Source organism: Populus alba, chromosome 18 (genome assembly GCF_005239225.2).
Source record: "Populus alba chromosome 18, ASM523922v2, whole genome shotgun sequence".
NCBI lineage: Eukaryota > Viridiplantae > Streptophyta > Magnoliopsida > Malpighiales > Salicaceae > Populus > Populus alba.
In genome coordinates this window covers 15,340,764-15,366,833 of record NC_133301.1, presented here as the reverse complement: position 1 = coordinate 15,366,833, position 26,070 = coordinate 15,340,764, and the positions used below count along the sequence as shown (strand labels likewise).

Here is a 26,070-nt window from a genome sequence, read left to right as displayed (position 1 = left end):
ATCAACACGATGAAGCTTTCATCAGTCAAGACCCGACCGGTTAAGAAGTTAATTTAAAAAAAATAAGAAAAAAACGAATTTATTTAGAGTAGGAATTAACTAAAATTACTTTATATATATAATAGAAAATTGATTTTTTTTAAAAATAATTTAGATTTTAACTGGGTTAAATCCTGAATTAGATCTGGCAATTATACCATTAACATTCCCTATTTTTTGAAACAAAGACTTTGGGATTTTTAATAAACTTATTATTAGTATATTGAAGATTGATTACAAAATTTAATTTATTAATTTTTGTTTTAATGATTTAAAAATTAAAATATACTAGGGTGGGGATTTTCCCCCATGATTTACATGTAAAAAGAATATTAATATTAACTTTGATGTTTTTTTAAACTGATATTATTTTGTCAATTAAATTAAATGTATTGCATGTAAAATAAATATTAATATTAATCTCAAATACAACATTATCAAACTTGCCTTACTAATTATCAATGTTTTTAACTGTTCACTCGTAATTCGCCTCTTAATTTCTTATGAACCTAAGGATTCTATGGTGGGCATGGGACAATCTAGTTTGCTCTTTGAGCCCAACCGTAGCCCTAGCCTCTTAGGTACTTTGAGCTAGATTTGTTTGTCTGGGCTTTATGATATGTGGCATGTGTCATTGAGCCTATTTTGTAGACAACATGTGATGTATTCTCTTCTCTACTTAAAAAATAAAAATAAAATAATTTTCTTTATGTAGAACTGTCAAACCTTGACTAACCCTTTTAACCCTAGATCTTATTGTAGGTTGATCCTGAATCTAATTTTTAAATTATAATAATAATTATTTTTATATTAATCCTGGTTAATGATTAACTTGATTTATGATCTAAGTTTTACCTCAAGTAAATCTCATTGGATTTTAAAATTATTATAATAATTATTTTTATTTTTATATTAATGCAGGTCAACTTGAAATGACCATCTTAACTCGTGAATTAGTCTTTTCATACATAGATTGTTTTTTAAACAATAATAATATACACATGGAAATATTCTTAGAAAAAGAAGAAGAAAGAATTGCACGCGCAGAATGGCAGGTTAATTATGTGAATGATGAGCCAGAGCTAGGGTTTTGATACAAGTGCTAATAATCTCATCTCTAGAAGGAAGGTTTGCTCCTAACAATAAGCCAGTGCTTAATATCACAACCACCCGAAGGAATCGTCTTCCCTTTTCTTGTAAATGATTCGCCGTAATGCTGTTATTTTTAGAATAATTTTATGAATTATTGAATTTCAGAATAAATTAAACACATTTTCTATGTAATCCAGTGCTTGAAAAATCGAATTTTTTATATGCCACGTTAAATACAATCCATGACACTGCAATTTTTCCAAAGGTTACAGAAAATCAGATGCGTCTGCGGTTCTTTATTAGTAGGAACTAGGAAAAAGATGAAATGAACAGCGTAAATCGAGTTTGTGTACAACCATTTTTTAGATATAGTCCATCCACATTCATCATCAACTGGAAACATTATCAATAGTCAATTCACATATGGAGAAACCATTAAGTTCATTCGGTGGCGTTGCGGCGGCGAATTTTCAGGTATCCGAACTTTCCTGCCCCGGGAGAAGAACCCTCAAACACGTATGGCTTAAAGCCTGTGGCAGCGTGGTACCTCCGTTGAATCTGGAGATTAGATCAAGATCAAAGTTGTTAGAACATTTTCGATACAAGAGAAGTGTTCAGAGGTGTTATGAAAACTGAAAGAAAGCTATACTTCAAGAATTTGCTCATTGCTTCCCACAAAATTCTTTCCGATAACACAAACTGTGCCACCGCTTCCCCCTCCGGTGATCTTCGCTCCATACAGAGTCCCATTTTCAGATTTGGAGGCCTTGCTGTGCTGCATTTCTTGTACCAATTCTACCAGTCTGTCTGTCCCATCAGAGCCAAGTCCACATGCACCATAGCTGTAATGGCACTGCAATAAATGATTGCATCATCAGATTAAGTGCTTATACAGCAAGCCAAATTTTGTGTTTTACACAATACCTGATACATAAGTTCCCCGAGAGCAGAAAGTTGTCCATCCGAAGCAGTAGCAGATAATAATGCTTTGAAAGCCTACATATCAAGTAAAAGAAGTGTGATAGCTTGAAGAAAACAAAATCATTTGTACTAAAAGGCAAAGAAAATCTGATCCAAAAATTTGTTAAAGAGGATTATCTCTATAACCATGGAAAGGAAGCTAGCGCGAGGAAAACACTTCTCAGAACTTTTATCAGTGTATAGATTACTGACCTCAACTCGGAAGTTCTCATAAACAGGATGCCTGGTTGGTGCTTTAACTGCATAAATATGTTTGGGATCTATTGTTGTGACTGAATCCTCATGATCAACAAATTTCCTTATGAATTCTTCACCTGTAACAGTCTCTGGAAGCTTATCAACATACACACCTTCGTACCTGTAAAATGATGCGAACGGTGATTATAGTTTGGAATTCTACATCATGTCCAAAGCAAACATGATAGGGATCCAAGACAAGAGGAAAAAGAAGCGTAGAAAGTGACATGGTACCTATGAGGTGGGAGATTGCACAAGTAATCTAATGAAGCCTCATTATCAAGCAGTTCGATGCCATCCTTGTCCATGTCGTCTTTGTTGTTTCCCTTAGACAGTCCTGCAGCTGTGGACTTTATTATCTTTCGGCCCATGTAAGTTCCAATCCTCACAGATCCATAATCTGAACCACCAACACTGTAGAGAGGAAAAAAACTGCAATTATACTGTACTGCGACAACCACTTATCAGATCTTGGTGTCTCTAATCTGAATTTAGTCCTGCCAATGCCAGGAAGTTTTGAAAATGTCGTACCTGTGTCTTAATCCTGAATCTATGCCCCAAAATCGTACATGGGAAGGAATATCAACTACTCCTAGTACCTCAGCAGGCTGCACAGAATACAGAGTTTATGTAACATAAACTATTACCTCAGAGATCACAAACCTAATTATAGCACTGGTTGTAACACTTACCTGGCATACCATTGCTAGAAGTTTGTTTGCTTCCCCACACGCAGAGGTCATTTGATCCATCACCCCACACGGGGCTCCAACAACATGATTCTCCACCTATAGGAATTGATTGATTAGATAAGCTATTGAATAGACGAGTTTCAAAGTTCATAAATATAAATCAAAAGAAATGTGACCAAATATATTTTCGGCGGTATAACTTGCCTTTTGGCAAAGCAAAGCAAGATCTCTCGGGGGAATGTTTAAACCTGCACACATACAGACAAAGATCAGCACGGTGAGAAGTTTGCTCAATTGATTATTATATATTAACATTAACAATAGATTCTAAAGGAGAATCTCATGACCAAACAACAGGAATATTTGCAGGCATATAATGTTAAGAACTGTAGTCACCATGAGCAGCAGCAATAGCAGACATGGTGGCAACCTCCAATGCTGCAGATGAAGAAACGCCTTTGCCTTCTGGGACTCCTGAAGAAACCTGAAAATCAACTGAAATGATCAACAACAATGAAGAAACAATAAAACATGAAGCTCTCATCCTGGATAATATTTCAGTTGATCAAATTGAATAGAAACTAACCAGTATGCTGATACTGTTCTCAAAACAAACACCCAACTCTGTCATTAGTACCACAATTGTCCCAGCAGCATATGCTGCCCACCTGAAAAAGTTTCAAGAGTAACAACTAGAATGCAAATCACATAAAGATCACATATCAAAGTAGAGAATAACTACCCACTTTTGAGATGGATCTTTGGCAAAGTACTTCCTTGCTGCCTCATAAGATATTGGCTTCTCACCATCTTTAAAATCAGATAGATCCATGTCAAATGTTGGTCCACGATTATTCAATTCTGAGCCCAATGACACCTGAAATGGCCCCAGAGTTTGAATATATTGGAGAAGAAAACTACTAATTTTTCACCTCAAATTAAATTGGTGCTTTTGAAACAAGTAGAGACCGCATTAGCATGTGTATTCTTTTATTGAATCTTTATTCCTCATTAAATACTATTCAATTTTCAATTTCTTTAATTTTAATCTTCATATTAACTTCACTCAATTAACTCATACAGCCAGGATGACAAAGTTAACTTGTTTGTTTCTTACAATTTCAAGAATGGGTGCAAGTTTCTCGTGATCAGCATGATGTCTAGCCTGTGCATGTTTCCACAGCTTCTGTTTACTTGGATGATTCTTTTGTACAGCAACATGACAAGCTTCTCTGATAGGCATCTGCAGGAAAAGAAAAGAAAAAAAACTAAGCAAAATTGCTTGTAAACAAAGAAAATATATAACAATCATGCATGAAAAAGATTGAGCAAGGCCGCAAGGTGACGGGGAGAAATAAATACTAACCTGCAAAACTAGACTTCCTGAATAGTCAGCAATACCACCCAAGACATCTAATCTCCCTGGTGCTCTGGCTACAAATATTTCCTCCTGCGTAACCATGCATCATATTGAAGAATTTAAAATCACAACATAAAATATCGTGGCTAAACAAGGGGGAGCAATTTCATCAGTATCAAGCCAATACAGCACAGAGATCTGTACACTCTGAGTCGCATTCGAGTTGTTCTAATCACACGAGGAACACAAACATACAAGTCTCATGACACCTGATGTTTCATGACTTTATGTTTTCTTCTACATAAACAGAACAGAACTGCATAAGCATGTGCAGAACCAAAAAGATAAAAGTTATTCTAATTTTTGTTCCCTTTTCTGGCCTTTTCAGCAGAATTTGTTTAGCGAAACTCCTGGCGCAAAATAATTCTTTGAAGGTCAAATTAAGGTAAGATATTACAAGAGAAGTTTGATGACTAAGTCAATTTTGTCATCATAGAATATATATGATTTTCTGCCAAAAATTGATCAACGGAACACAAAGTAAGATCATAAGAAAGCGAGAATCACCTCCCAGTTGAACAATCCAGCAGCAGCCAAATCCTCCCGCACTTCATCGTCGGTATCCTTTTTTGAGTCATGTCCTGCACCTATGTCTGCCAAGCTCTTTAAGAACGCCATTGTATCGGGAAGACCTTGAGGGTCACCGTGAAGAATCTCAAAGTCTTCTACCTCTCTGCTTAAAACAAAGAGAAAACAAAAAGGAAAGACATATGAATATGAGATGAAAAGGAAGGAAACACGATCAATTTTCACAAACCAAGTAAGTTTAATGACAACAACCTCAAGAATTGGGAGCCTTCTGATGAACGACCTACAAGCTTGTTTTCTTCAAGATTGTACCAATCTGGAATACCTATAATTCTGTTGTTAACTCTTTGTAGTTGATATCCAAGCACAATCGCATCTCGCAATCTTCTTGCTCCACAAGGCTATAGATAAAGGAAACCAAGATAATTTTAGTAGAAACGGGATTCGGAAAGCAATATAGAAATGCTCATGGTAGAAACATGCACCAGAACATGACATCCCCCCTGCAAAATTTATATCAGATATAGTGGCTTGTCTGCAAGCCGATGACATTTGAATTGTACTGACTGAATCAATAGGCAAATCAAATTCACCTTATCAGAAGCATGATTTTTTCCAAGAGCTGTATCCTGAAGTATGCGAGCAGCAACCTGAACAAAGCAACAGAGCATGCATTTGTAGAAAACTTTTGAATTTTCCAATATCAACTTGATTCTTGGATTGTATAGAATCAACCTTTCTCTAGTTCTATTACACTTTTCAATAAATTGCGGCGTAAAAGCTGAAAATTTAACATAAAAGCATACCTCACCGCCATTGACACCTCCATCATAGCATGGTTTCAATCTAATGGCACGCTCAAGGTAGGGTTGCCAGCATCCAGTCAGCAAATCTCTCCTAATCATCTCAACACCTCCATGATAATGCTGTTTCGACAAAAGATACAGAACACTTCACATGGTTGCCTTGAACACTTAATGTTAAATGCTGAATATTAGGTAAGAGTAAAACAAAAACAAACACAATATAAGCAAGTAAGCAACTTTACCTCAAGCATGTTTCTCAAAAACAGCTCTTCATTAAAGTAATCTCTTCGTACAAACACAAACGGCAACTTGTATGCCATAGCTTCACTAAATGTACCATATCCAATTTTCCCTGGAACAGAAAATGCACTGCGCTATCAAACTTTTGTTTTAAGCATTAAGCTCTATCAGCACAAAAGAACAGTCTCAGTCAAAGTACCAAGCATGCAGTCTGAAGCTGCTATCACATCTGGCGTATAAGCATCTTTCGGAAGCTTGATGAAATTCGGGGGATATTCTTCCTTGTCAGAACCCCCACATACCTATCTCAGAAAGATTACAAAAGTAATTTCATCAGAACAAAATGCATAGATCCAATCCAAAGTGAGTTCAATAACCATTACATAACATATCCTGAGTAGAGCTTACCACACACTTCCAACCAGGAGGTAGAAACTCCTCCTGTAACTTCCACCCAGCAGGCTACAATTGCCCGATGATGGCATATAAAGAGTCAGCATAGATCTTAATAACTAAACCTTCATAAAAAAATATCAGAAAAATATCCAGAAAAATTCTTTTTGGCCTTTTTTGATAAGTAGTTTGGGAGAAAAGAATCAATTTCTGAGATCAACCAGGTAGTGTTCCAGAAAAAAATTGTCGTTAGATAGCAGAGAAAAATTTCAGCCAACGTAATGCAGATCAAATGCCCTGTACTAACAACATACCAGGGAAAACACAAGCAATGCTCACCTGTCCGCCAAAATTGAAAATTACTAGCTTCACATCCTCTTCAACTCCGAGCTCCTTCCTGACCTGCTCTACAGAGACATTACTTGCTTTCTGCACACTACATTTTAAATCAATAAAGTAATTGTATTCTTTACAATTTAGCGAAACACCTGACCTCTGCTCTGGATTTGTGCAGTCCCCTCACAACAAGGGGTACATCAAGAACATCACGAAAAGCAGGCACTGCAAAATGAAACAGCATATAACATCAGCTAACTAGAAAACCTACTGATAGAAATAAGAAAATAAAGTAGGTGCAGACAATAATGGAAATAAAGCATAATAGAGCCCTTTTCAAACTGATGCAAAACAACAACAAAAGCTGAAGGGGGAATAAAAGGATAGAAATATGATTTCACAAACGTACTTGGACAATATCCTGGTAGACGTATTAGAAATTCACAGTGGGAATAGTCCTCGGCAATCTGCAAAAAGTTTCATGGCCACAAATTGATTTAGCATGATGAGTATCAGTGTTCATCATAATCACAGATGATTGCTACTAGAATAGTGAGTCCGCTTGAAATTTTTTTGACCAATAATATAAATCAAAAGTTGTAAAGGCATTCAATCTAGAGATGAAAAGATTAAAGATACCTGCAGAACAATCGAGCGATGTTGTGATCCAGCATCCACCACATATTCCGCGTAAATGAAGTCCCAACTGCCAATGTTTTCAAACTTAGTGATGTAACCTTACATTCAGGAGTGAGGACGGAAAAAAAAAACATGATAGCAACATCAAGACTTCAAATATTAACAAATATGTGGAGTACGTAGAGCTGATCAGTAGAAATGGTCATGGTGAGTTATGCAGATATAAAAAATGCAGGCGTGGTGATGACCAACAGTCTGCCACTAACATCAATTCTTTAGTTCCTATTATATCAATATCTCATTTTTTCTCCGAAGTTAATTAAACACAACTTATTCAAAGTTCCTTTATTCAGTAGAGAGAGTCCTGTTATCGATTACAATTTCTCCAAATCATCGACCTATTTCAAAGCCACTCAGGTAACCTCAACATGGACACTAACTAATGTGTACACTTGTTTCCATAAAAAACGAAACAGATTACCTGAAGTTGGTGCAACAAACAGAACGGATGCCGGCATCTGCAGCTGCTCGGCAGGCAACAGGAACAACATCTGAAACCTGTTATACGAAAGACTAATAAGAAAATGCTGCCTACAGCTGTAAACATCATACGTAAGTATGTATAGCGGAAAAGATCAGGAGCATTTAGGTACCACTAGGTCAGCTTTAATAGACTGCAACCACTTCACTTCTGTTGCTAAGATAGTCTCTCGAGGGATTACTGCTGTCTCAGAATACTGAGTTAAACAAAATAAGAAAACAAAGTCAGTCAACCAATCAACCTGGAATGAAAGATGAGTTAACCTGAAAGGCTATTCATTTAAATCTATGACTTTGAAACATTTTCTGGGTTTGCACCATACCTTTTCCAAGGAGGCAATACGATCAACTGTCAAGGCATCACATTGAACAGCTCCACAATCCAGCAGCTCCTGCCATTGCATATGTAGAGCAAAGGGTCACACCTCTTAAGTCTAGAAGGCCTCAACACGACTAAACTCAATTCCCCAGAACTACAAGATCATAAGGATGTTCAAGGCATAACAGCACAGCAATTCAACAAAAAGTTACCTTTCGAAGGAACAGTCTCGGTGACTGTATTGCAGAAGTGTAAACAAAGTCTGGTGCAGCTGTAACCACATGAACAATATGTCCCTCTAGAATTAAATGACGAACCACCTGCAAATCACAACACATCAAATATTAAAATTTGCTCTTACATATTGATATCAGAAAACTAATTACATAAGTAGACAGAATAATAATCTTTGAATTCTGTGAACTATATATAATCTGACAGACAAATTGCATATTCGGCCAAATATTTATATCATTGCTTTGTAACACTGCAAAACATCAATAAATAACTAAAAAAAAAATTGAATTACAAAATTTAAAACCCTACTCGTGGAATTGTGATATGATGTTACAAATTTCTTTAAGCAATGCTGTTCATTCCAAAATATCCATCCTATCATTGACGGGTGGGCTCGACCGAGGACATATCTCATACGACTCGAACCATCAAACAGCTGGTATTATCCGGAAAACTCAAGCAGGATGTATAGTACTATTACTACAACATATAATCTAGAGATACCTTAACTACAAAATCACTTAATCAGAATGATATAAGCTGATCCACAATTAAATGCCGCTCCCGTAACATTATATTCAGGAGGGATCAATCAAAGGTTCTGGTTCAATGAGACTCAATGGAAGAGACACATGTGAAAAGAGAAGGTACCCTCCGGGCTCCACCTTAAACACTCTAAGATCCTTTCTCCAACCTCCTCCTAAGAGATTCTTCGATATCTTGCAGAGGAAGATGACTATTCATCTCCCTTGCACCTTCCGTGAATAGCCGGGACGTTGAGGAAGAACATTCAGGAGAGTTTTAGGGAAAAAACAACAAAGGGCATTGAGATATTTCCGAAAACAAAAAACGAGACAAAAGATCTAAGAAAAGAAATCAAGAATCTCACCAAGGATGAGCAAAACGAAGCAAATTATACATGTACCTCAACAACACGAGTGGCATGACCAAATCCATGACCAGTAACATAGTAAGCAAAAACCAAAGGTTGCTGCTGCTTTGACGATACTATTCCCTCCATGAGTGATCAGTTCCTTCTCCACTCCAAGAAAATATTTGACGTCTAATTAACAATAATAAAAATGTAGAATGAGATAAAGTGATCAAATGAAGGAGTTGGGATATTGTTTTTAAAATTCTTGGAAGTTTATTTAAATACGAAAGTGAGAGTGGATAAAGAGGACGAAGTCAGCGGGAGTGAGTTAGTTACCTAGTTTAGTACTCCGACGTAAGATGTCTCTATCATATACCTTTTTCCAGGTCTTCTTTTATTAAAAACAATTCCAGTCCTCCTAAATAACTGGAATCCGGTGGATCTAGAATCTAAATTTATCCAGTGTAGAAAAAAATAAAAAAAAAGAACAAAATTATTTAGTTCTATCAAAGCCTGATCATAAATTCAATATTCACATAATTTTTTCATCAAAACAACTCATTTTAATTATTATTTTTTAAAATAATCAGCACATGGTTGGGGTTAAAACTATGTGAATTTTGGTTTATTTATTGAAGGAACAGGGACAAGCACAAGGACAAGGACAAGCACAAGCACAAGCACAAGTTCTTCTTCTTTTTTCCTCTGAGATTTTGGTAACAAAAACTACCCTTTCGTGGATAATTAAGGTTGCGTTTTAAAATAGAAAAATTTGCGGTGATAAAAGAAAAGAAAAGAAAAGAATGGATAAATTTACAATTTTTTAAAAAGAATATAATTTAATTTACATTAAAGCAAATAAATTGAGTTGAATCTTTATAGGCTATTTTTAGTTATTTTCTTATGTATTTAATTGCATTAAAGCAAAAAAAAATTAATTGAATCCTTACAGGTTATTTTTAGTTATTTTTCTTACGTTATTTCTTACTCTCAGGGCTTTGGAACAACATCCAATATGCCTGATATTTTAAAAACGGAAATAATTACGTTTAAAAATAATTTATAAAATCTTCAATTAATATTCCTTTCGAATTAATGGGTAATTCATCAAGAAAGTCGCCATCGTTGCTCCTCAAATGTTGGCCAAAAACCCGTACATGGTTATATATCAATCGCTGCCTAAATATCTTTGTCCCCGGCTTCCGATTCCGTTAAGTGAGCTTCGTTCTTTTTTTTTTTTAAGGTTACTAATAACCAAATCGTATGTAATTATTAAATTCTGAAAGATTAATTCCCACTTTGTTTTTTAAATAATTTTTTATATATCTATATAATAATAATTAAATATATGAAATCATGTGATATTTCATAAAATTCGACTTATATATTGATTTTATTTAAAACTTAGGATATGTTTATGTTCAGTAGATAAATATTTTCAAATCCAAATATCAAAAATCCCATGAGCAATTACCATCGAAAAATAGAATTAGACTAATAATTGATTAGTTAATCATAATTCACCAAAACAAATTCAATCCTAAACCTATAAGAGATTTTTTTGCTTAATATAAAATCCTTATATAATTAAGATTTTAATTCATGCTTTAACTAACATATTGCAAAATAAAAGAAATTCCATGACATAAAACTCTTCTCAAAAATTTTGGCTTCCATTCTCAAAAAATTAAAAGAAAACTATTTGGGATATTTTGTTCAATATCACACTCAATGTCGAACAAACCCGAGATCAAATACATGTCAAAAACAAAATCAACAAAAATCCCAATCTACTCCAGAAAAAGAATTTTTTTCATCACATACTACCTATTTTACGTCTTAATGTAGACATTATTCAATTAAAATTGTCTTTCTTCGAAGAAAAACTCTTTATTAGTTACAAAAAAAAATTAATTACCAAAACAATATACTAAGATTAATTTGTTTATGGTCAGCAAATGGTGCATCTGAAAACTGGTCTTTATTGATTGGCACGAGAGGGAGACCAGCTAGCTGTCTTTACCTTATCAGGATTTTCTTCTTTTTTAAGGATTGCTCGAATATACTACGTATGGAAAAACCTAACCGATCTCCTTCTTCGGTAATGTCTTTTCACACCACCAGCTTTCCTAGTCTAAAAGGATCGCTTTACTAATCTGTAACAATTGTCAGAAATAGTTTAAGCTTATTTTTAAAGCCTTTACTTCTTCCTAACCCTTCAAATTCTGCTTCACTTCCGTGATCCGATTCACTGGCTTCAACCGTCGACAACACCGCTAGTGAAACGTCTAGCTTCACCAAAACCCTTTTCATAGGATCAACTTCAATCCGTTGAAGATGACTGATTTCCTTCGCAGGAACGTCAACAAAAAGAAAGCAGTAAGAAGGCGTCATACGTTCACTCTCATGGTTAATACAACTTGGGACAACTTTTCCTCCAGAAAAAGGCGCCGGCGGCACTGTTGCTTATCTTCAAAGTAATTCTTCCAACTGCCGGATCATAATAAAATGCTTAGTTCATTAGGTGCGCTCTCAGGGCTCATTCAAGGAGACTACCGCCTCCTGGCATGCCTGGTTATTTCCATGATCGGCCAAGTTGGTTGAAACTAGATACGTTGATATCACTCATCAAGGTATTCGCCCCTCAGGACCAGACCATCTTCAAACTTCTACAATTCCTTTCGAACTTAATGGGTAAGTTCATCAAGAAAGTCGCCATTCGGGCATTGCTCCTCAACATGTTGGCCAACTCAATTGTACATGGTTTGCATTGTTGCTGAAAAGCTCTTGAAGTCTCAGCTTCTAATGGCATCTTTGTCCCCGGCTTCCGATTCCGTTAAGTTCGAGCTTCGTTTTTTTTTTTTTTGTGTTGAGAGTTTGACCAGACTTATAGTTTGGCCAGTTTCCAACTTCCATTTTGTTCATACTCTCCCAAAAGCTTATTGTTTAATTTGTTGATCATCTTGTTAAGCAATGAGTGCATCGAGTAGAAGAATTCATTGTCTGGTTATAGTTGTCATTTACTGAGGTTATTCGGGTTCTGCTACCTTCTTTAATTTCTTCACCTTATGGATTATTTCCTGGTTTTTTGTCTGTTCTTGTTTATCGGCTAGTATTTTGATGTTGTGTTCTTTCTGTGATTGATTGCCTATTTGCCTGCCAATTAATGATGTTATGTTTCAGACTGTTCTTATACCTTGAAGGTTCTTTCATGCCTGCTGGTTGCTTTTCTTGAATTTCTAAGTGGTTATTGTTGAATTCTGTTATGTCAGGCTGGTTGGGTTCTTCGGGTTGAAGATTTTCTGGTTTCTAGCTTCTGCAGTCTATCCCGTGGTTCTGCTTCTTGCTTCTGTTCTTTTACTGATTATTTCATTAGATTTTCTGTCATCTGATTGGTTCTTCTTCAGTTTGCATATTTTTTCTTACGATGTTGTCTTGCTACAGATTATTCTGCTGCTGCTGCTGCTCTTTAGAACCTGTTCGTCCCTGCTGCACTTGCTGTTCGTCTACAGTGTGTTTTATCATCTGAGTGTTTCAAAGCCGCCACCAGTGTGCTATTATATGAGATTTAAATTTATCAAACTACTTGGAATAAACTATTATGCGGTGTCGTATTCTGCAGCGAGATTAAACATTTCAAATTATTTAGAATAACGTACTATTTTGTGATATTAGTAAAATCACTTAATTAAAATTATCATTAATGACATAAATTAAATTAAATAATTTTCTTATTTAAAAAAACAAACAAACAAATCCCTTAATAAATGAATTATTTATACGAAAGCACATGCAAAAAAGAAGCAATAATAAAACATTTCATGGTTGTTTTAGTAAACTGACCAACTAAATAATTTAATTAATATCAATACTAGTTCATATTTAATATATTAAAATAAAATAATTGATTTTAATTAATTTTAAAAAATTTTTTTTTTTTAATAAAAGAAGCATCCTTTGTATATCTACTCTACGATTTACTTTAAGAAGAGAGATAAATAATGAAAAAGAAAAATCTTATCTGTACCATAAAAGTTATAAGAATATTTTCACTGAACCTACAAAAAAAAAAAAAAAAAATTCTTTCTTGTTTCTTCATGCATCTCTTTTATAGAGTAAGCATTTGTAATTTCTACTAATTTTGCATAAAAGAAATTGCATCGCATGTCGCCTTTTAAAATACTATTAATTTTGTCATAATATGGACTATTCATTGGGCCAATGGTCAAAATGGGCTTAAATCTTTCAGAGAAAAAGTGGTCTCCTAGAGTATATGACATTATCCTCACTGCCCACCAAGCAAAAAGACGAGACCAAAAGAGGAATGTCTTGCTCCACTCTTCTGAACCATGTAAGTTGCAACTCCCTCTTTATCTGTCTGTACCATGTTTACTTCTTCATACCTAAATGTGGGCAGTTTAGTTTGTTACTGTTTGTTTTGTTTCTCTGACGTTACAGAGTCTTCAGTTGGGTTTTGCCAAGAAATGGACTTCTGTATCTTTGAGACCAAGAACAAGCACTTGTTGCACTTGTCAGGTGATTATCTTATCTGTAAACACTTAACTCTGCACATTTTGGTCTATTCTTCATTGTCTTGTTTTGCTTTGATAACTTTAGTGGGACTTGATTTTGGGTTATTATTGTTATTGTCAAAGGTTTAAGGTTAGGTTTCAGGGAGGGAGGATTATAATTTGTGGGAGTTTTTTTTACTACTTTTCTATGTTGGTATGGATTTTTAAGGGGTACAGGCTTCTTTTAAGGTTTGAAACAGGTTTTTACCCGGTTGAATATGATGGAGGATGAATCTATGTGGACAAAATTGTTGCTTTATGTTGAAAAATGAAGATGGGAATCATGGTTTTGCAAGATGTAAATCGATTGGGTTTTATTTAATTCTCCCCACAATTCCTTCCATCTATTATTGAAGGAACTTATTGCTGAATGATATAATCTGGGCTTCCACCGTTTTCATGGTTAGGAAATGAATGGATTACTCATGCATGCGTGCTTATAGTCAAACTATTTGCCCTAAATGTTGGTTTTAGGATTGTTGTTTATTTGATAAGCGGATTTTTCTTTGTTATTTGTGTATGGGAAGCTGCTCCATTTCTTAAATTATGTTGAGGTGCTGAGATGTCCATGATTATGTACTTTACAGGAAAGAAGCACCCTGGAGCCAAAAAAGAAACGAGATAGAGAAAACAGAGGAGAGAAAAACAGGTCAGTCACCGAGGATAAATCCCTTATTTCCAGATCTCGTATAAGTCAGCAAGACAGCCTTCCTCCATTGGTTGGTGCTTTGAAAGCTTCAGCTGAAAAAAATGCAGCCAGCTTTCACTTCCCTGGGCATAATAGAGGGCGTGCTGCACCGTCTTCATTAACACAGCTTATTGGGTTTCGACCATTTATTCATGATTTACCTGAGCTTCCAGAGCTTGACAACCTCTTTTCACCAGAGGGGCCCATTTTAGAGGCACAAATGCAAGCTGCCAAACTATTTGGATCTTCAGAAACATGGTTTCTTGTTGGAGGTACCACTTGTGGAATCCAAGCTGCAATAATGGCAACTTGTTCACCTGGAGAACACATTGTTCTCCCTCGCAATTCACACATATCAGCCATATCTGCTATGGTATTATCTGGAGCAATACCGAAGTACATAATGCCAGTGTATGATTGTAAATGGGATATTGCTGGTGGTGTTACTCCGTCACAGGTGAGTCTATTAATATTATTGGTTGGAGCATTGGGGATTGATGCCTGGCTGGCTGAAGACATGTTGCTACCTACCTTCTAAAATTGTTTTGTTACTTACAATGGTAAAACGTTTGCATTCATATTTTTTAGTATGAACAAGAAATGTATATTTACAGTCATCGCATTAGAGCCTTTCAACATTTACGGGGAAAGATAAAGATGCCAACCATTCCTTTCAGTTTTAATTAAATAAGACCCTTTGGTTTTTTTAATTTTATTGTACTGATGGCATGCCAATAATATCTTTACGATGGATCATATTATAGGTGGGGAAAGCTATCAAAGAGTTGGAGATGGAAGGTAAAAAACCAGCTGCAGTTTTTATCACATCACCTACTTATCATGGTATATGCAGCAACTTGAGTGAGATTTCCCAACTTTGTCATGCTTATGGAATTCCTGTGATTGTTGACGAGGCTCATGGAGCACACCTAGGATTTCATCCCCAGATGCCTCATTCAGCTCTTAAGCAGGGTGCTGATGTGGTGGTACAATCTACTCACAAAGTTCTGTGTTCCCTTACACAGTCATCAATGTTGCACATGTCTGGGAATATTGTAGACAGAGATAGAATCTGTCGGTGCCTTCAAACCCTTCAAAGCACAAGCCCCAGTTATCTGCTTTTAGCATCATTAGATGCTGCTAGAGCTCAACTTGGTGAAAACCCAGGAACAGTTTTCAACAAAGCTTTGGAGTTGGCAATTGAAGCAAGCACTCTCATTAAAAAGATTCCTGGTATTAGCTTGCTTGACTTGGCGAGCTTCAATGAATTTCCTGCCATTGATCCCTTGCGCCTCACTCTTGGTTTTTGGTCACTTGGTTTATCTGGCTATGAAGCAGATGATATTTTAGATAGAGACCATGGAGTCATCTCTGAGCTTGTTGGGACCCAATCTATTACATTTGCAATAAACCTTGGAACATGCAGGGAACATAATCAAAGGTTAGTATCAGGATTAAAGAAACTACCAACATCTTCCTCACATTACAAAACCAAGGAAAAGAGGGTGGAGAGCAGAGAGCATGCACCCTTCAATGATATTTGTATCAGTTTGAATCCAAGAGATGCCTTTTTTGCAAATAAAAGGAGAGTGAGTATCAGAGAGAGCCTTGGCAAGGTCTGTGGTGAGCTTATATGTCCATACCCACCAGGGATCCCTGTAATGATTCCTGGTGAGATTATTACAGAAAGGGCTTTGAATTATCTGCTGGATGTTAGAAGGAAAGGTGCTGTTGTTACTGGAGCTTCCGATTCTCATCTCTCTTCCATAGTTATCTGTGATGTGTGACAAAAGACGGAGCTAAGTCAACAGCTCTGTTGATTTCTTGTTTCCCCTGTTGAAGGCAATTGACAAGAGAAGAAATTACTTTCCTGTGGTGTCAAGAGATTGGAACTTCAAATTCAGGTCATAGGGGTCTGATAAGAATAGCTGTTTGTGCTTCGCTAAGATGGTTAAAGACTGTTGGTTGCTCTCTAAGAGCTGTCTACGTGAACAAGAAACCTTTTGCGCTTGTGCCACAAGTTCATCCTTAAGTAGGAGACACCAAAGCTTGTCATCTGTGAACATTGATGAAATCTTTACTATGCTAGGCTCTTTTCTCTATCAGATTTCTGCTCCAATTGCTTGAAGGTGTGTTTGGCAGACCCTAGACTAATGAACCATTCAAAATAACAGCTTCAACCATTTTCAACTTCCATATCTTCCCTTTAACATGCATGTGATGGCTAATGACAGGGGTAGAATTCAACTTTAGATGGCAATGGCTTCTAAATGCAGGGTTCGTTGCATCTTTCTTCATTTGTATCTGTCAACAAGTTCGTTTTATTATTTGTTGTAATTTTGGGCATTGACTTGATACTTGTGGCATTAGTGTAGGAACATGGAGCATGTCAATATTATATGATGTGCCCCCACCGCCCCGCCTTCCCTCCCCCCTACCAGAATAATGCTGCTGCCGGTATTGATATGGAAGAATCACTTTTTTGGAGCCCAAATATAAAGCAAAATGCAGTGAGCAGAGAGGAGGCATAGCAAACGAGAGAAGTAGAGGTGCTAGCAACCTGCCAGATAGATATGATTAATGTTATGAATATTGTGGTTCTTGTATAATTTTAATCACTCTTTAATTGAGTTCTAATCATAATTAGGTATGATCATCCCTGCATATTACATGATTTCTTTGTTGATATAATCTGAAGATCATGAATCGATCACTTGTAATACACCTCCTTTTTTTTCTGAACAGTTTTGTCCCCATTTATGCCCTACTCCTTACCTTTCCTGTCTTCCACTCTCAATTCCAATCCCAATTCAAATATAACCATGGCAACAACACAAGGATCATGGCTCAGTTCACTAGCCCTATATTATAGGGGCAGTCCATGATCCGGTGCGTCTTCATTTCTTGACAACTTACCCTTTATCCCCTTCCAAGTTCTATTTGTGCAAAAGCATACCAAGAAGGTAGAAATGGAGATAAAAACAATAACCCGAGTCAAATTGAAAAATCTGCAGTCAGGTGCATGTGATTCTAATTTCTATGCCCCAGTACTCAATCTAGGGTGAAACAAGCCCAGAAATTCTGACATGAACAAAAAAACAAAAAAGTAAACATTGGCTGGTCCAGGATATAAAAAGAACCAAGCATTTAGATTTCCTTCATTATGATTTTTTGGCATCCCATAACAAAGATACATTCCAACTAAGTGACTAACCATGCATCCTCCCCCGCCCATTTTACCACTTTTTTTGTGTGAAGGTTCATCAGAACCTAGTGGTAAAAAACAAATAGCATTGCATGGAAAAACATGGAAGCAAGACACAAACTGTGACATTGAGTCATCCAAAAGGATCAGGAGCGAGCCTCACAAATCACAATCACTATTTCTAGATTGATCAGGCTCTTCAACTTTCGGTTCATCCAGATTACACATTAGATTAGTCCTGTGACTCTGTTTCGATGGTGTCCTTGCTTTCTTCTTTACTGGCCAGTCGAGAGGAAGATAAGCAGAGGACTGAATCAAGGGTGGAGGTAGGATTGCTGGCGGGCCAAGCTGGAGTTCTGTACAATCACCTGGACCAACCCATGTAAGGGGATTTGCTGCAGCAAAAACAAGGATATGTCATTAGTAGGTTTTCACATGAATTCTTTATGCAGCAGAAGATGCCTTCAGGAATGCTATCTTGAATTCAGTACAAAGTCCCAAGCAGGTTAAGCCAGCAGTCTGACCACGAGGTTAATCCAGTCGTGCAACAGATTCTCATATAATTCTCCCCAGGAACACCCATTAATCAATCGAAAGTTATAACCAACCCACTCCATGAAGAATTCTTTCCAGGTAGTCTAAAACCATGGACATGAGGAAATTAAATAAAAAACACTAAATACTCATTAATTCATGATAAGGACTCCACCTAAAGAAACAAGTGGTAAGAGTTTCTCAACACACATAACAATTTATATGCATAGGTTAGATTGGTTTATCCAATGCCTCATCCCATTACCAATTCCATTGAGACAGCTCCCACGTTCCAGAACCACATAGACCCAGATGATCTAAATACAGAATCAATCCGACCTGAATAGTGTTGGGTTTCATGGATTGACCACAAAATATACTCCCCTCCTTACACGGAGCAGCAAGAGTGCACTGCATTAATGTAAGGAATTCACACATGGTACATATATTAGACAGATCAGTTTCAGTTTTCACCTCACAAGAAAAAAAAAACTCAAAAAACGGTGTAATCAGCTTTGCTGTTCTTTGAAGACAGGCCCAGATTCTAGAATCCATTGAAAAGGTAAGAAGAGAATGGTGCTTGAGGCCTCTTTGGAATGCAAAAGTATACTGGTAGCAGTATGGTCTGGCCCTCACATAATTAAATAACTTTATATATGTTTCATGTAGAAGTGGGAAAAAAATTACATTGAAAAAAATAAAAAATACAACATCCTCACCAAGGGGATTAGAAACTTCAAACTGTGCAACTTTTGCAATCCTCCAGAAAACGTGTGGCAACTTTAGAGAACTAAATGAAAAGGGGCAAATTTCATTTAAATTGCTTCAGATGCTTTGGTCATGCATACCCTAAGGTGAGAAGTGAGAAGACAAAAGTTAGTCGAGTCGGAATACAGAACTTCATTCCTCCAGATTTATGGCTGTGTCGAAAGTTAAAATTGATGGAAGTTTGCATCACTGAGTTAGAAAACTGAGCCAGTTCACCAAGAATTCCCTTCACTTCATGTTAACAAGTAAAAAGCTAATCATTTTATCTGCATGCCCTCACCAGGTTCAAGAGGTCTAGCATCATCACATGAGGCTGATAAACGAGGACGCTTTTTTCTCACATAGTTTTCCTGCAGAGGCTTTGGTATTTGAAATGAAAACTGTGCGAGAGTTAAGCCATCTCTCATATACTCTGGATGTTCAATTAAGTACCTGCAAAATCAAGAGATTTAACACCTAAAACAAAGATCAACAAAAGATTATCTAGCATTATACATAGAGATTAGCTCAAGTGTGATAAACAAGGGGTCCGAGCCATTGCAATATAGGAGTATTCAAGCAAGAGGAGTCAACATACTTTTGGATTTCCACCATTGAGCGAAGTCTCTTGCCTGATGGTGCTTGATAGTACCTGAAAATTAGAAAGGGAAACAAAATGTTATATAATGAAGAAATCATGATGGTAGAAGTTTCCTATAGATCTCGATGCAGACATGTGAATATTAAAAAATGGGAAAACTGATTAAGAGGACAGTGCGAAGTGAATAAATCTACATTTTCAACTGATAGAAAGAGGGAGAGCGCGGTCATAATAGTGTAGCCAAATGACATTACACAATTAGTCATCATCATCAATTAAGACTTGAACCATTAAAAGAATATTCTACATAATACTCAACTACAGTTGACGCAGAGTTGCTTGTGCTCTTAGAGACATGGAAGGCTTTAAGGTTCTTGATAGGTTTCCATAAATGGAAACCATACTGTGTGAAATTAGATTATAGTATAGAACAAACTATGTGTTTCAAATAAAATGGTACACGTACACATCTGCAAATTTGGTACTTCCTTCGCCCCTGATTCTCAGCAACCTTTGCCACCCGGGAGGGGGCTGAGCAATATTAGGTTTATCAATTGCCCACAGCCTACTCCCATCTTGATCAATGTCTGTTGGATCATCACATGATATATCAGGCCGCCACTCACGAGCAGTTTCACAAAAAAAAGGCTCTTCCAGAATATGTTCACGTAATTCTTCATACTTCTGTTTTGTTGGGATGAGCCTCCACTTGAAACATTTGGCACATTGCACAGTAAAAGCTCCTACAGATGGCAAAACTCTAGAAGGCACATTCAGGTCTGAGTATTTTCTAAATGGATGGTGGGACAGGATCGGTTGAGGGACAGGTTCAATTTCACCAGCATCATTAGCCAAAGGGTCATAAAGAACCAACTGTTTAGAGGAATCTTCAATTGATTGGTCATTTATATCCCATGTATCATCAGAGTTACCCTCATTCGAGGAAGAAGAAACTTCAATTGGTTCCTGAAGGGAGCTATTCAAATGACCTGTGTAACGTGAACCAGTGCAGTCATCTCCTTCCTTTTTTAACACATGGAAAGTTTCTCCAGGATGGGACTGCATCTGATTATGCCTCAACCACCTAACAGACAGTCATAAGGCTAGATCATAAAACTTCTCCATCAGTGAATATTTGATCTTTTCGAAAAAAGAAAAGAAAAACCTCCTCTTTCATAGGAAAAAAGAAAAGGCAATTTATCCTGATATAAGGGGAAAAAAAGTCCATAAAAGGAGGACGAGACATCCTTGTAAATACAAGTCAAGAAACAGAACAAAGATAAAGAACCAAGGCTTACAAATTCTTTTGAAAGACAATGGAAAAACAAGTTATTTATCAACATTTAGTTACTGAAATGTTCATCATTTAGAGCTAACCGCCGCTTTTCTGTAGTTTAGGTAATTTTTCCCTTTTCATTGGCAGGTTCTTTCCTTCCCCCGTTGACACATTAAGATTCCACTAAACTATGCATCGCTTGCATAACAGGCAAAATACAGTACAAAACGTACCATTACAACATGTTATGAAAAAACAAATCCTCAAATGGCAAATCACTATAAATAAATATAACATGGATCACCAACTAACCTATATCTGCTCTTTAAAATATGAACACAGAAAATCCTCCCATAACATGCACAAAGAAAATACCTCAATCATATCAATCTAGTGTAACAGACTCTATACTTATAACAAAATTATTAAAAGGAAAAAAAAAACGACCACTAGATTTTTCCTATGGTAGAACTCAATGTTGCACGTTGCTAAAAAATAAACAAAACTTAAAACCCTTCTCTACTATGTTATTATCCAACCAGACTTGACAATATATCAACTCTTCTAGTCCCCCACAAAAAAAGGTATGCTTAAGTTTATATATTTGACTAGATTGGTAGGATCTAAGATAAAAAAAGATATTGAAAAGTATCCATTTTGAGCATAAGGAAAAAAACCAACAAAAAGGAAAGTCATTAGTACAAAATAATACTGAGACTCAAAAAACTTAAATAGACACAGACAAATCACACTTCCCCAAAAGGCAAACAAACAAACACAAAAGAGAAGCACAAACACTCCAAAAATGCCAGCTCAAGTTCCAAGTTTTTCTCTTTCTCAGTAACCCAACAAGTTTTCCAAGACAACCCGACAAGCCAAACAAACATTAAAACAACAGGAGCTGGTCTGATTGACAAAGAAAAAGATCCAAAACCCAGAAAGATAAATCACAACCTGGAAGAGAAACATAGAAAAAGAATCAAACTTACAGTTGGTGAAGGTGATGTGATCAGAGCCGTTGGTTGTATGAAAGTTGACTGGATCGTACGGTCAAGAATGTGTGATAGAGAAGTGGGAGTGCTGTTCTGTTTCTGTGTTTTCGCAGGGTACAATCTCTCTGCTTTGGTCTCTTCTTCCTTGCTAGGATAGATAGGAGACCGTTTTTATTTATTTATTTTTGCTTTCGCTTTTGCTTTTATGAATAAATGAACCATTCGCTAAAGGTAATGTTTTTAAGGATGTTTAAAGTATGATATGAGCCCATAAGAAAAATTACTTTTTCAATCTAGTAGGCTAATTTTAAGATTTTTTATCTGATTTTTTTTAATTTAATTTTAAAATTAAATTATATAAGAGTTATCTTGATATTACTTAATCAATTTGATCAATTTTAAAAACAACCTATCAATAAAAAAAATTATAATAATAAAATTAAAAAAAAAAATTAACATAAAAAACTTTCTTACCCAATTCCTTACCTAACTTAAATTTAAAATTAAACAATATAAGGATTATTCTAATATAATAAAGCTAAATTTATAAATCCAAAAGTAAATCAATTGACCAAAAAAAAATTAAAAGATAAAATTGATAAAAAATAATAAAAAAAACTATTAACTTAATTTTTTATTTAACTTATATTTTAATATGATCTAACTGACCTGGTTATTCCAAATATATCTCAAAAAATCATTAAAAAGATTTAAGGTTAAAATAAAAAAGAAATAACAAGATTAAAAAAAAAAATTTTTTGTTTATGGGACTCTTTTCATATGAATAGTAATAAAAAAATCTTGTTTGTTTTTTTTTAATATGTAGGATAATATGTTGTCATTTCACTTTTAATTATAGTTAAAATTTAGGCTTGTTATACATATTTAATTCAGTTTGTTATAACAGGTTAACGTGATGATTTATCATATTTTAAATTTGTGAAAATATTTTTTTATAAAATTATATTATTTTAAATAAAATTAAAATAATATCATTTATAGAGTTTTCTTTTATATATAATATATATATAAAAAAAAACTTAGCTTGAATTTTAAGAAATAAATGATTTGGTCCTTTTTTTTGAAAATTATCAAGTATTCTTTGTTCTCTAGCGTTCTTTAATAACTTGGTTATTGTGCCTATGCTGCTGGCTTGCATAATGAAATTTATATAAATATTAAATTGTTCCTTGTTAAAAAAATTATTAACCAATCTTTTTTATCTTACAAAAACTTAAGGGTGTTTGTTTTAGTAATTAAGTATGTTTTTTAAGGTATTATTATAGAATTGATTGAGTTAAAATTGTATAAATTAGTTGTTAAATAAACCTGATAAACTCCAAAACATATTTGAGTTATTTTTTTTTACTAAAATGATATTTTTTAATTTTTTAAAATATTAATATTAATTTAATATGATTAAATCGAGTTTAAATTAATCAATAAAATTATTAAAAGCTCAGGTAGTTCAACTAAAACCCTAACATACATAAGTTATATCCTGAGTTATGAATTTTATAAATCAATTCGTAAGGCCTAGTAGAATTTAACAACTAAGTATCCAAACCCTATGGTCAAACTTTGCACGCAGGCACATGTATTCATTGCTTTGACACCATTTCTATTTTATTTTATTTTTTTTCCACCCACAGATTCAAAGGATTTTGAGCTACCAGATCGGCCGCCTTCCTCATATATTATAATATAGAAAACTACAATTATTAAGATTTTCAACGAAGCCTGCATGCAATATGATGTATTTTAAAATATAGGCTTCACAAAAATAAGATTTCAACATGAGACAAAACCATAAATGGATGGCTGAGTTTACAAAGAATTGAGGCCAAAATATATGGTTTCTATGTGATTTCTAGTATGAATCCCTTGTCCTCACGTGAAAATTAGATTTATTTTTATGTTATCATTTAGAATTTGAATATTGAAAAAGATATTTGCAACAATAAATCTAATTAAAAAAGAAATGATAATTGAATTTTTTTAAAAAATAAAAACTCCTTAAAAAGACTTTTTTTAGATTCTAGGTTAGGTTTTTCACTAACCCGACCTGGTCGAGGCTCCAAGTTTGCAGATTTGCAGGGTGACCCTCGAAGCCATTTGTCTTACAACTAGGGTCAAGATCATGCAGGAAACAGAACATCCAGCCTGCATGTTAGGGGGGTGGATGATGCCTTGTGAATCCTTGCTACTAACATTAACAACTTGTTCTAATCAACAAAAATGTAGACTGATATGATAATCATGCTACTATACAATTGCATCAACAGCTGAAAGCCTGATACTGATAGCTGCAAAATGCGTAAACAAGTTCATCTGTTCGGCCGCAAATTCGGTACGAAAATCACCATGAGTGAACCAAAACAACCATCCTGAAAGCAATCGTGTACTTGGAAGGGGATAGAAGCAAAGCCTGGAGAGAGCACAACAGAGGTGAAACAAAACAATAGCTAAATCTGATGGAAAGATGACATTCAATAAGGACATATCTGATGACTCCAGTATTCTTTCTGGAACTTTAAACTATCAACCTCAGCACTCCATGCGAACAATTTGGACAAATCTATTTTACATTCCCTAGAGACCAAGTCAATAGCAAACATGCAAGATTGAATCATACACTTGCCTGAAATGATCCTAGCAAGAGAAAAGGAAAGGAGACAGAATCCTAAAGAGTTTGGTTAATTCAATTCATTCCTCTTGAAATCGTAACTGCAAATATCATCAAGCCTGAACTATTGACTTAGTTTTGCTTTCACTGCATATGCAAACATTGTGGGATATGCAAAGTTCACTCAGAAACCAGCAGCCTGGAAAGATTAAATAGATAATAATTGAGGGAAATGTCCATCCAAAATATTGATACAGCCGATAAATAAAGCTTTAAAAACGCATTTCATATGCAAGACCAAAACATCATTTTCCTTTATACCAATTGTCAAGAAAAAAAGGCTATAAATACAGATACAAAATTTCAATGCTTATACCCGCTCATACACGCAAAAAAACCCTGCTATTATCTGACAGCATGAATGAGTTTCAGGACTAGAAAACTGCACTGACATAACAGATTGCTGGATGGCTCAAAATGAAGGTGAAGATATCATTTTATTGTCTTTCGATTCTTCGAGATGTTGCCAACCAAACAGGCAAACAAAGCTAAAACAAACATGCACTCTCGGCAATAAGATAACAATCTCTTCAATTCCCGCACAATTAAGATGCCCTTGTCATCTTGCAGAGAGTTAAAAAAACCAATTGCAACACAAAATCCCTAATGCATATGAGAGAATGCATATATGTGTGTGCGCGCACGCATCAATCAAGCAGATCTTGATTATCCTCCTATTGCTAAGTGTAGTTGAGGTGAAAAGTGGAAAATATCCGTGAAGCTTCCATATGTATGAAATAATCAGCGAATTCATCATTCATGACCTAAGGGAATAATAGCACAGAATTGCCATATGTTTGAAATACTCTCACCAAAACTAAACTATGAATTACTGCTTGGTAGAGGCGGAAATCTTTTTCAGCCCTCAACACTGCAAATCATGAATTCCGCAAAACAATTTTCCATGCTAATTACGGATTCCTTAGTTGACAACAGCAGTTGAAAATCACATACTATGAAAAAAAAACCCCATAAAGTCCTGAATCTCATCTTGATCATTTTCTCCTTCCCAAATATCTAATGAATGATGACTATCTTAAAACATCAAACTTCAGGATTCATTTTGTTGTCAGCTGACAATCAAGCTCATTATCAGTCAAACTATTAAACTTCCTAAAACTTTTGGAAATCTTCAGAAATAAAATCTATCACTTTGCATCCCCATTTCCACACACCAAGATAAGAATAAAGGACCTTTGCTCTCACCTGTACCCAGAATTCATTCCATTTCCTGTTCCATACCTAAGCCCCTTGCAGAACTACAGTGATCCATTCCACATATCAATCAATCCATAAAAAAAAAAAAAAAAGCATAAAACCAGGTTAATAAACCTGCATAAATGAAGAGTATGACAACATAAAAAAGCAATCATGATTATCACTAAATCACTCACTTA

General features: G+C 35.3%; 3 protein-coding genes across 8 annotated transcripts; 1 reads left to right on the top strand and 2 right to left on the bottom strand.

Annotated features, from left to right (window-relative positions):
* Window positions 1–1,500: 1,500 nt before the first annotated feature.
* LOC118042640 (L-arabinokinase) lies at window positions 1,501–9,520 on the bottom strand. The gene is made up of 29 exons (XM_073406178.1): window positions 9,425–9,520; window positions 8,475–8,582; window positions 8,267–8,335; window positions 8,057–8,140; window positions 7,885–7,961; window positions 7,404–7,470; window positions 7,174–7,231; window positions 6,922–6,989; window positions 6,768–6,830; window positions 6,444–6,497; window positions 6,235–6,337; window positions 6,038–6,147; window positions 5,796–5,915; window positions 5,583–5,639; window positions 5,215–5,390; window positions 4,969–5,137; window positions 4,408–4,491; window positions 4,159–4,284; window positions 3,788–3,918; window positions 3,628–3,709; window positions 3,438–3,525; window positions 3,246–3,289; window positions 3,042–3,137; window positions 2,881–2,957; window positions 2,584–2,763; window positions 2,305–2,470; window positions 2,056–2,127; window positions 1,781–1,984; window positions 1,501–1,689 (listed from the first exon to the last, which is right to left on the bottom strand). Exons 1-29 carry the CDS (start codon window positions 9,518–9,520, stop codon window positions 1,573–1,575), a joined length of 2,946 nt encoding a protein of 981 aa, XP_073262279.1. The 3' UTR covers window positions 1,501–1,572.
* Window positions 9,521–13,631: 4,111 nt separating this feature from the next.
* Window positions 13,632–17,374, top strand: LOC118042641 (uncharacterized). Of its 4 annotated transcripts, none has more exons than XM_035050346.2 (6): window positions 13,632–13,724; window positions 13,832–13,909; window positions 14,532–15,089; window positions 15,397–16,761; window positions 16,867–16,909; window positions 17,008–17,374. In XM_035050346.2, the coding sequence occupies exons 1-4, from the start codon at window positions 13,647–13,649 to the stop codon at window positions 16,417–16,419; spliced, it is 1,737 nt and encodes a 578-aa protein (XP_034906237.1). In that variant the 5' UTR covers window positions 13,632–13,646; the 3' UTR covers window positions 16,420–16,761; window positions 16,867–16,909; window positions 17,008–17,374. The 4 variants fall into 4 exon arrangements, with proteins under 4 accessions (XP_034906237.1, XP_034906236.1, XP_034906235.1 ...); XM_035050345.2 differs by having other exon boundaries at window positions 17,003–17,374; XM_035050344.2 differs by having other exon boundaries at window positions 15,397–16,909.
* Window positions 17,375–17,608: 234 nt separating this feature from the next.
* On the bottom strand, window positions 17,609–22,196 carry LOC118042642 (methyl-CpG-binding domain-containing protein 2). Of its 3 annotated transcripts, XR_012168577.1 has the most exons (6): window positions 21,985–22,196; window positions 20,186–20,803; window positions 19,717–19,770; window positions 19,420–19,571; window positions 19,091–19,220; window positions 18,094–18,232 (listed from the first exon to the last, which is right to left on the bottom strand). XR_012168577.1 is itself a non-coding variant. In XM_035050351.2 (5 exons), the coding sequence occupies exons 2-5, from the start codon at window positions 20,782–20,784 to the stop codon at window positions 17,997–17,999; spliced, it is 1,041 nt and encodes a 346-aa protein (XP_034906242.1). In that variant the 5' UTR covers window positions 20,785–20,803; window positions 21,985–22,191; the 3' UTR covers window positions 17,609–17,996. The 3 variants fall into 3 exon arrangements, 2 of the variants coding, with proteins under 2 accessions (XP_034906242.1, XP_073262171.1); XM_035050351.2 differs by lacking the exon at window positions 19,091–19,220 and having other exon boundaries at window positions 17,609–18,232; window positions 21,985–22,191; XM_073406070.1 differs by lacking the exons at window positions 19,091–19,220; window positions 21,985–22,196 and adding an exon at window positions 21,308–21,960 and having other exon boundaries at window positions 17,609–18,232.
* Window positions 22,197–26,070: the final 3,874 nt, after the last annotated feature.

Bases quoted from the DNA above. Each gene is read 5' to 3' on its own strand.
- LOC118042640 (XM_073406178.1), bottom strand. From the start codon at position 9,520: ATGGAGGGAATAGTATCGTCAAAGCAGCAGCAACCTTTGGTTTTTGCT. The intron at 7,962-8,056 runs GTACCTAAATGC...TTCGTATAACAG, and splicing joins CTATTAAAGCTGACCTAGTG to GTTTCAGATGTTGTTCCTGT. The intron at 2,958-3,041 runs GTAAGTGTTACA...TATTCTGTGCAG, and splicing joins TTCTAGCAATGGTATGCCAG to CCTGCTGAGGTACTAGGAGT.
- LOC118042641 (XM_035050346.2), top strand. From the start codon at position 13,647: ATGACATTATCCTCACTGCCCACCAAGCAAAAAGACGAGACCAAAAGA. The intron at 13,910-14,531 runs GTGATTATCTTA...TGTACTTTACAG, and splicing joins GCACTTGTTGCACTTGTCAG to GAAAGAAGCACCCTGGAGCC. The intron at 15,090-15,396 runs GTGAGTCTATTA...ATCATATTATAG, and splicing joins GTGGTGTTACTCCGTCACAG to GTGGGGAAAGCTATCAAAGA.
- LOC118042642 (XM_035050351.2), bottom strand. From the start codon at position 20,784: ATGCAGTCCCATCCTGGAGAAACTTTCCATGTGTTAAAAAAGGAAGGA. The intron at 19,572-19,716 runs GTATGTTGACTC...TTGATTTTGCAG, and splicing joins TCAATGGTGGAAATCCAAAA to GTACTTAATTGAACATCCAG. The intron at 18,233-19,419 runs GTGAGGGCATGC...TTTTTGCTGCAG, and splicing joins TGCTAGACCTCTTGAACCTG to CAAATCCCCTTACATGGGTT.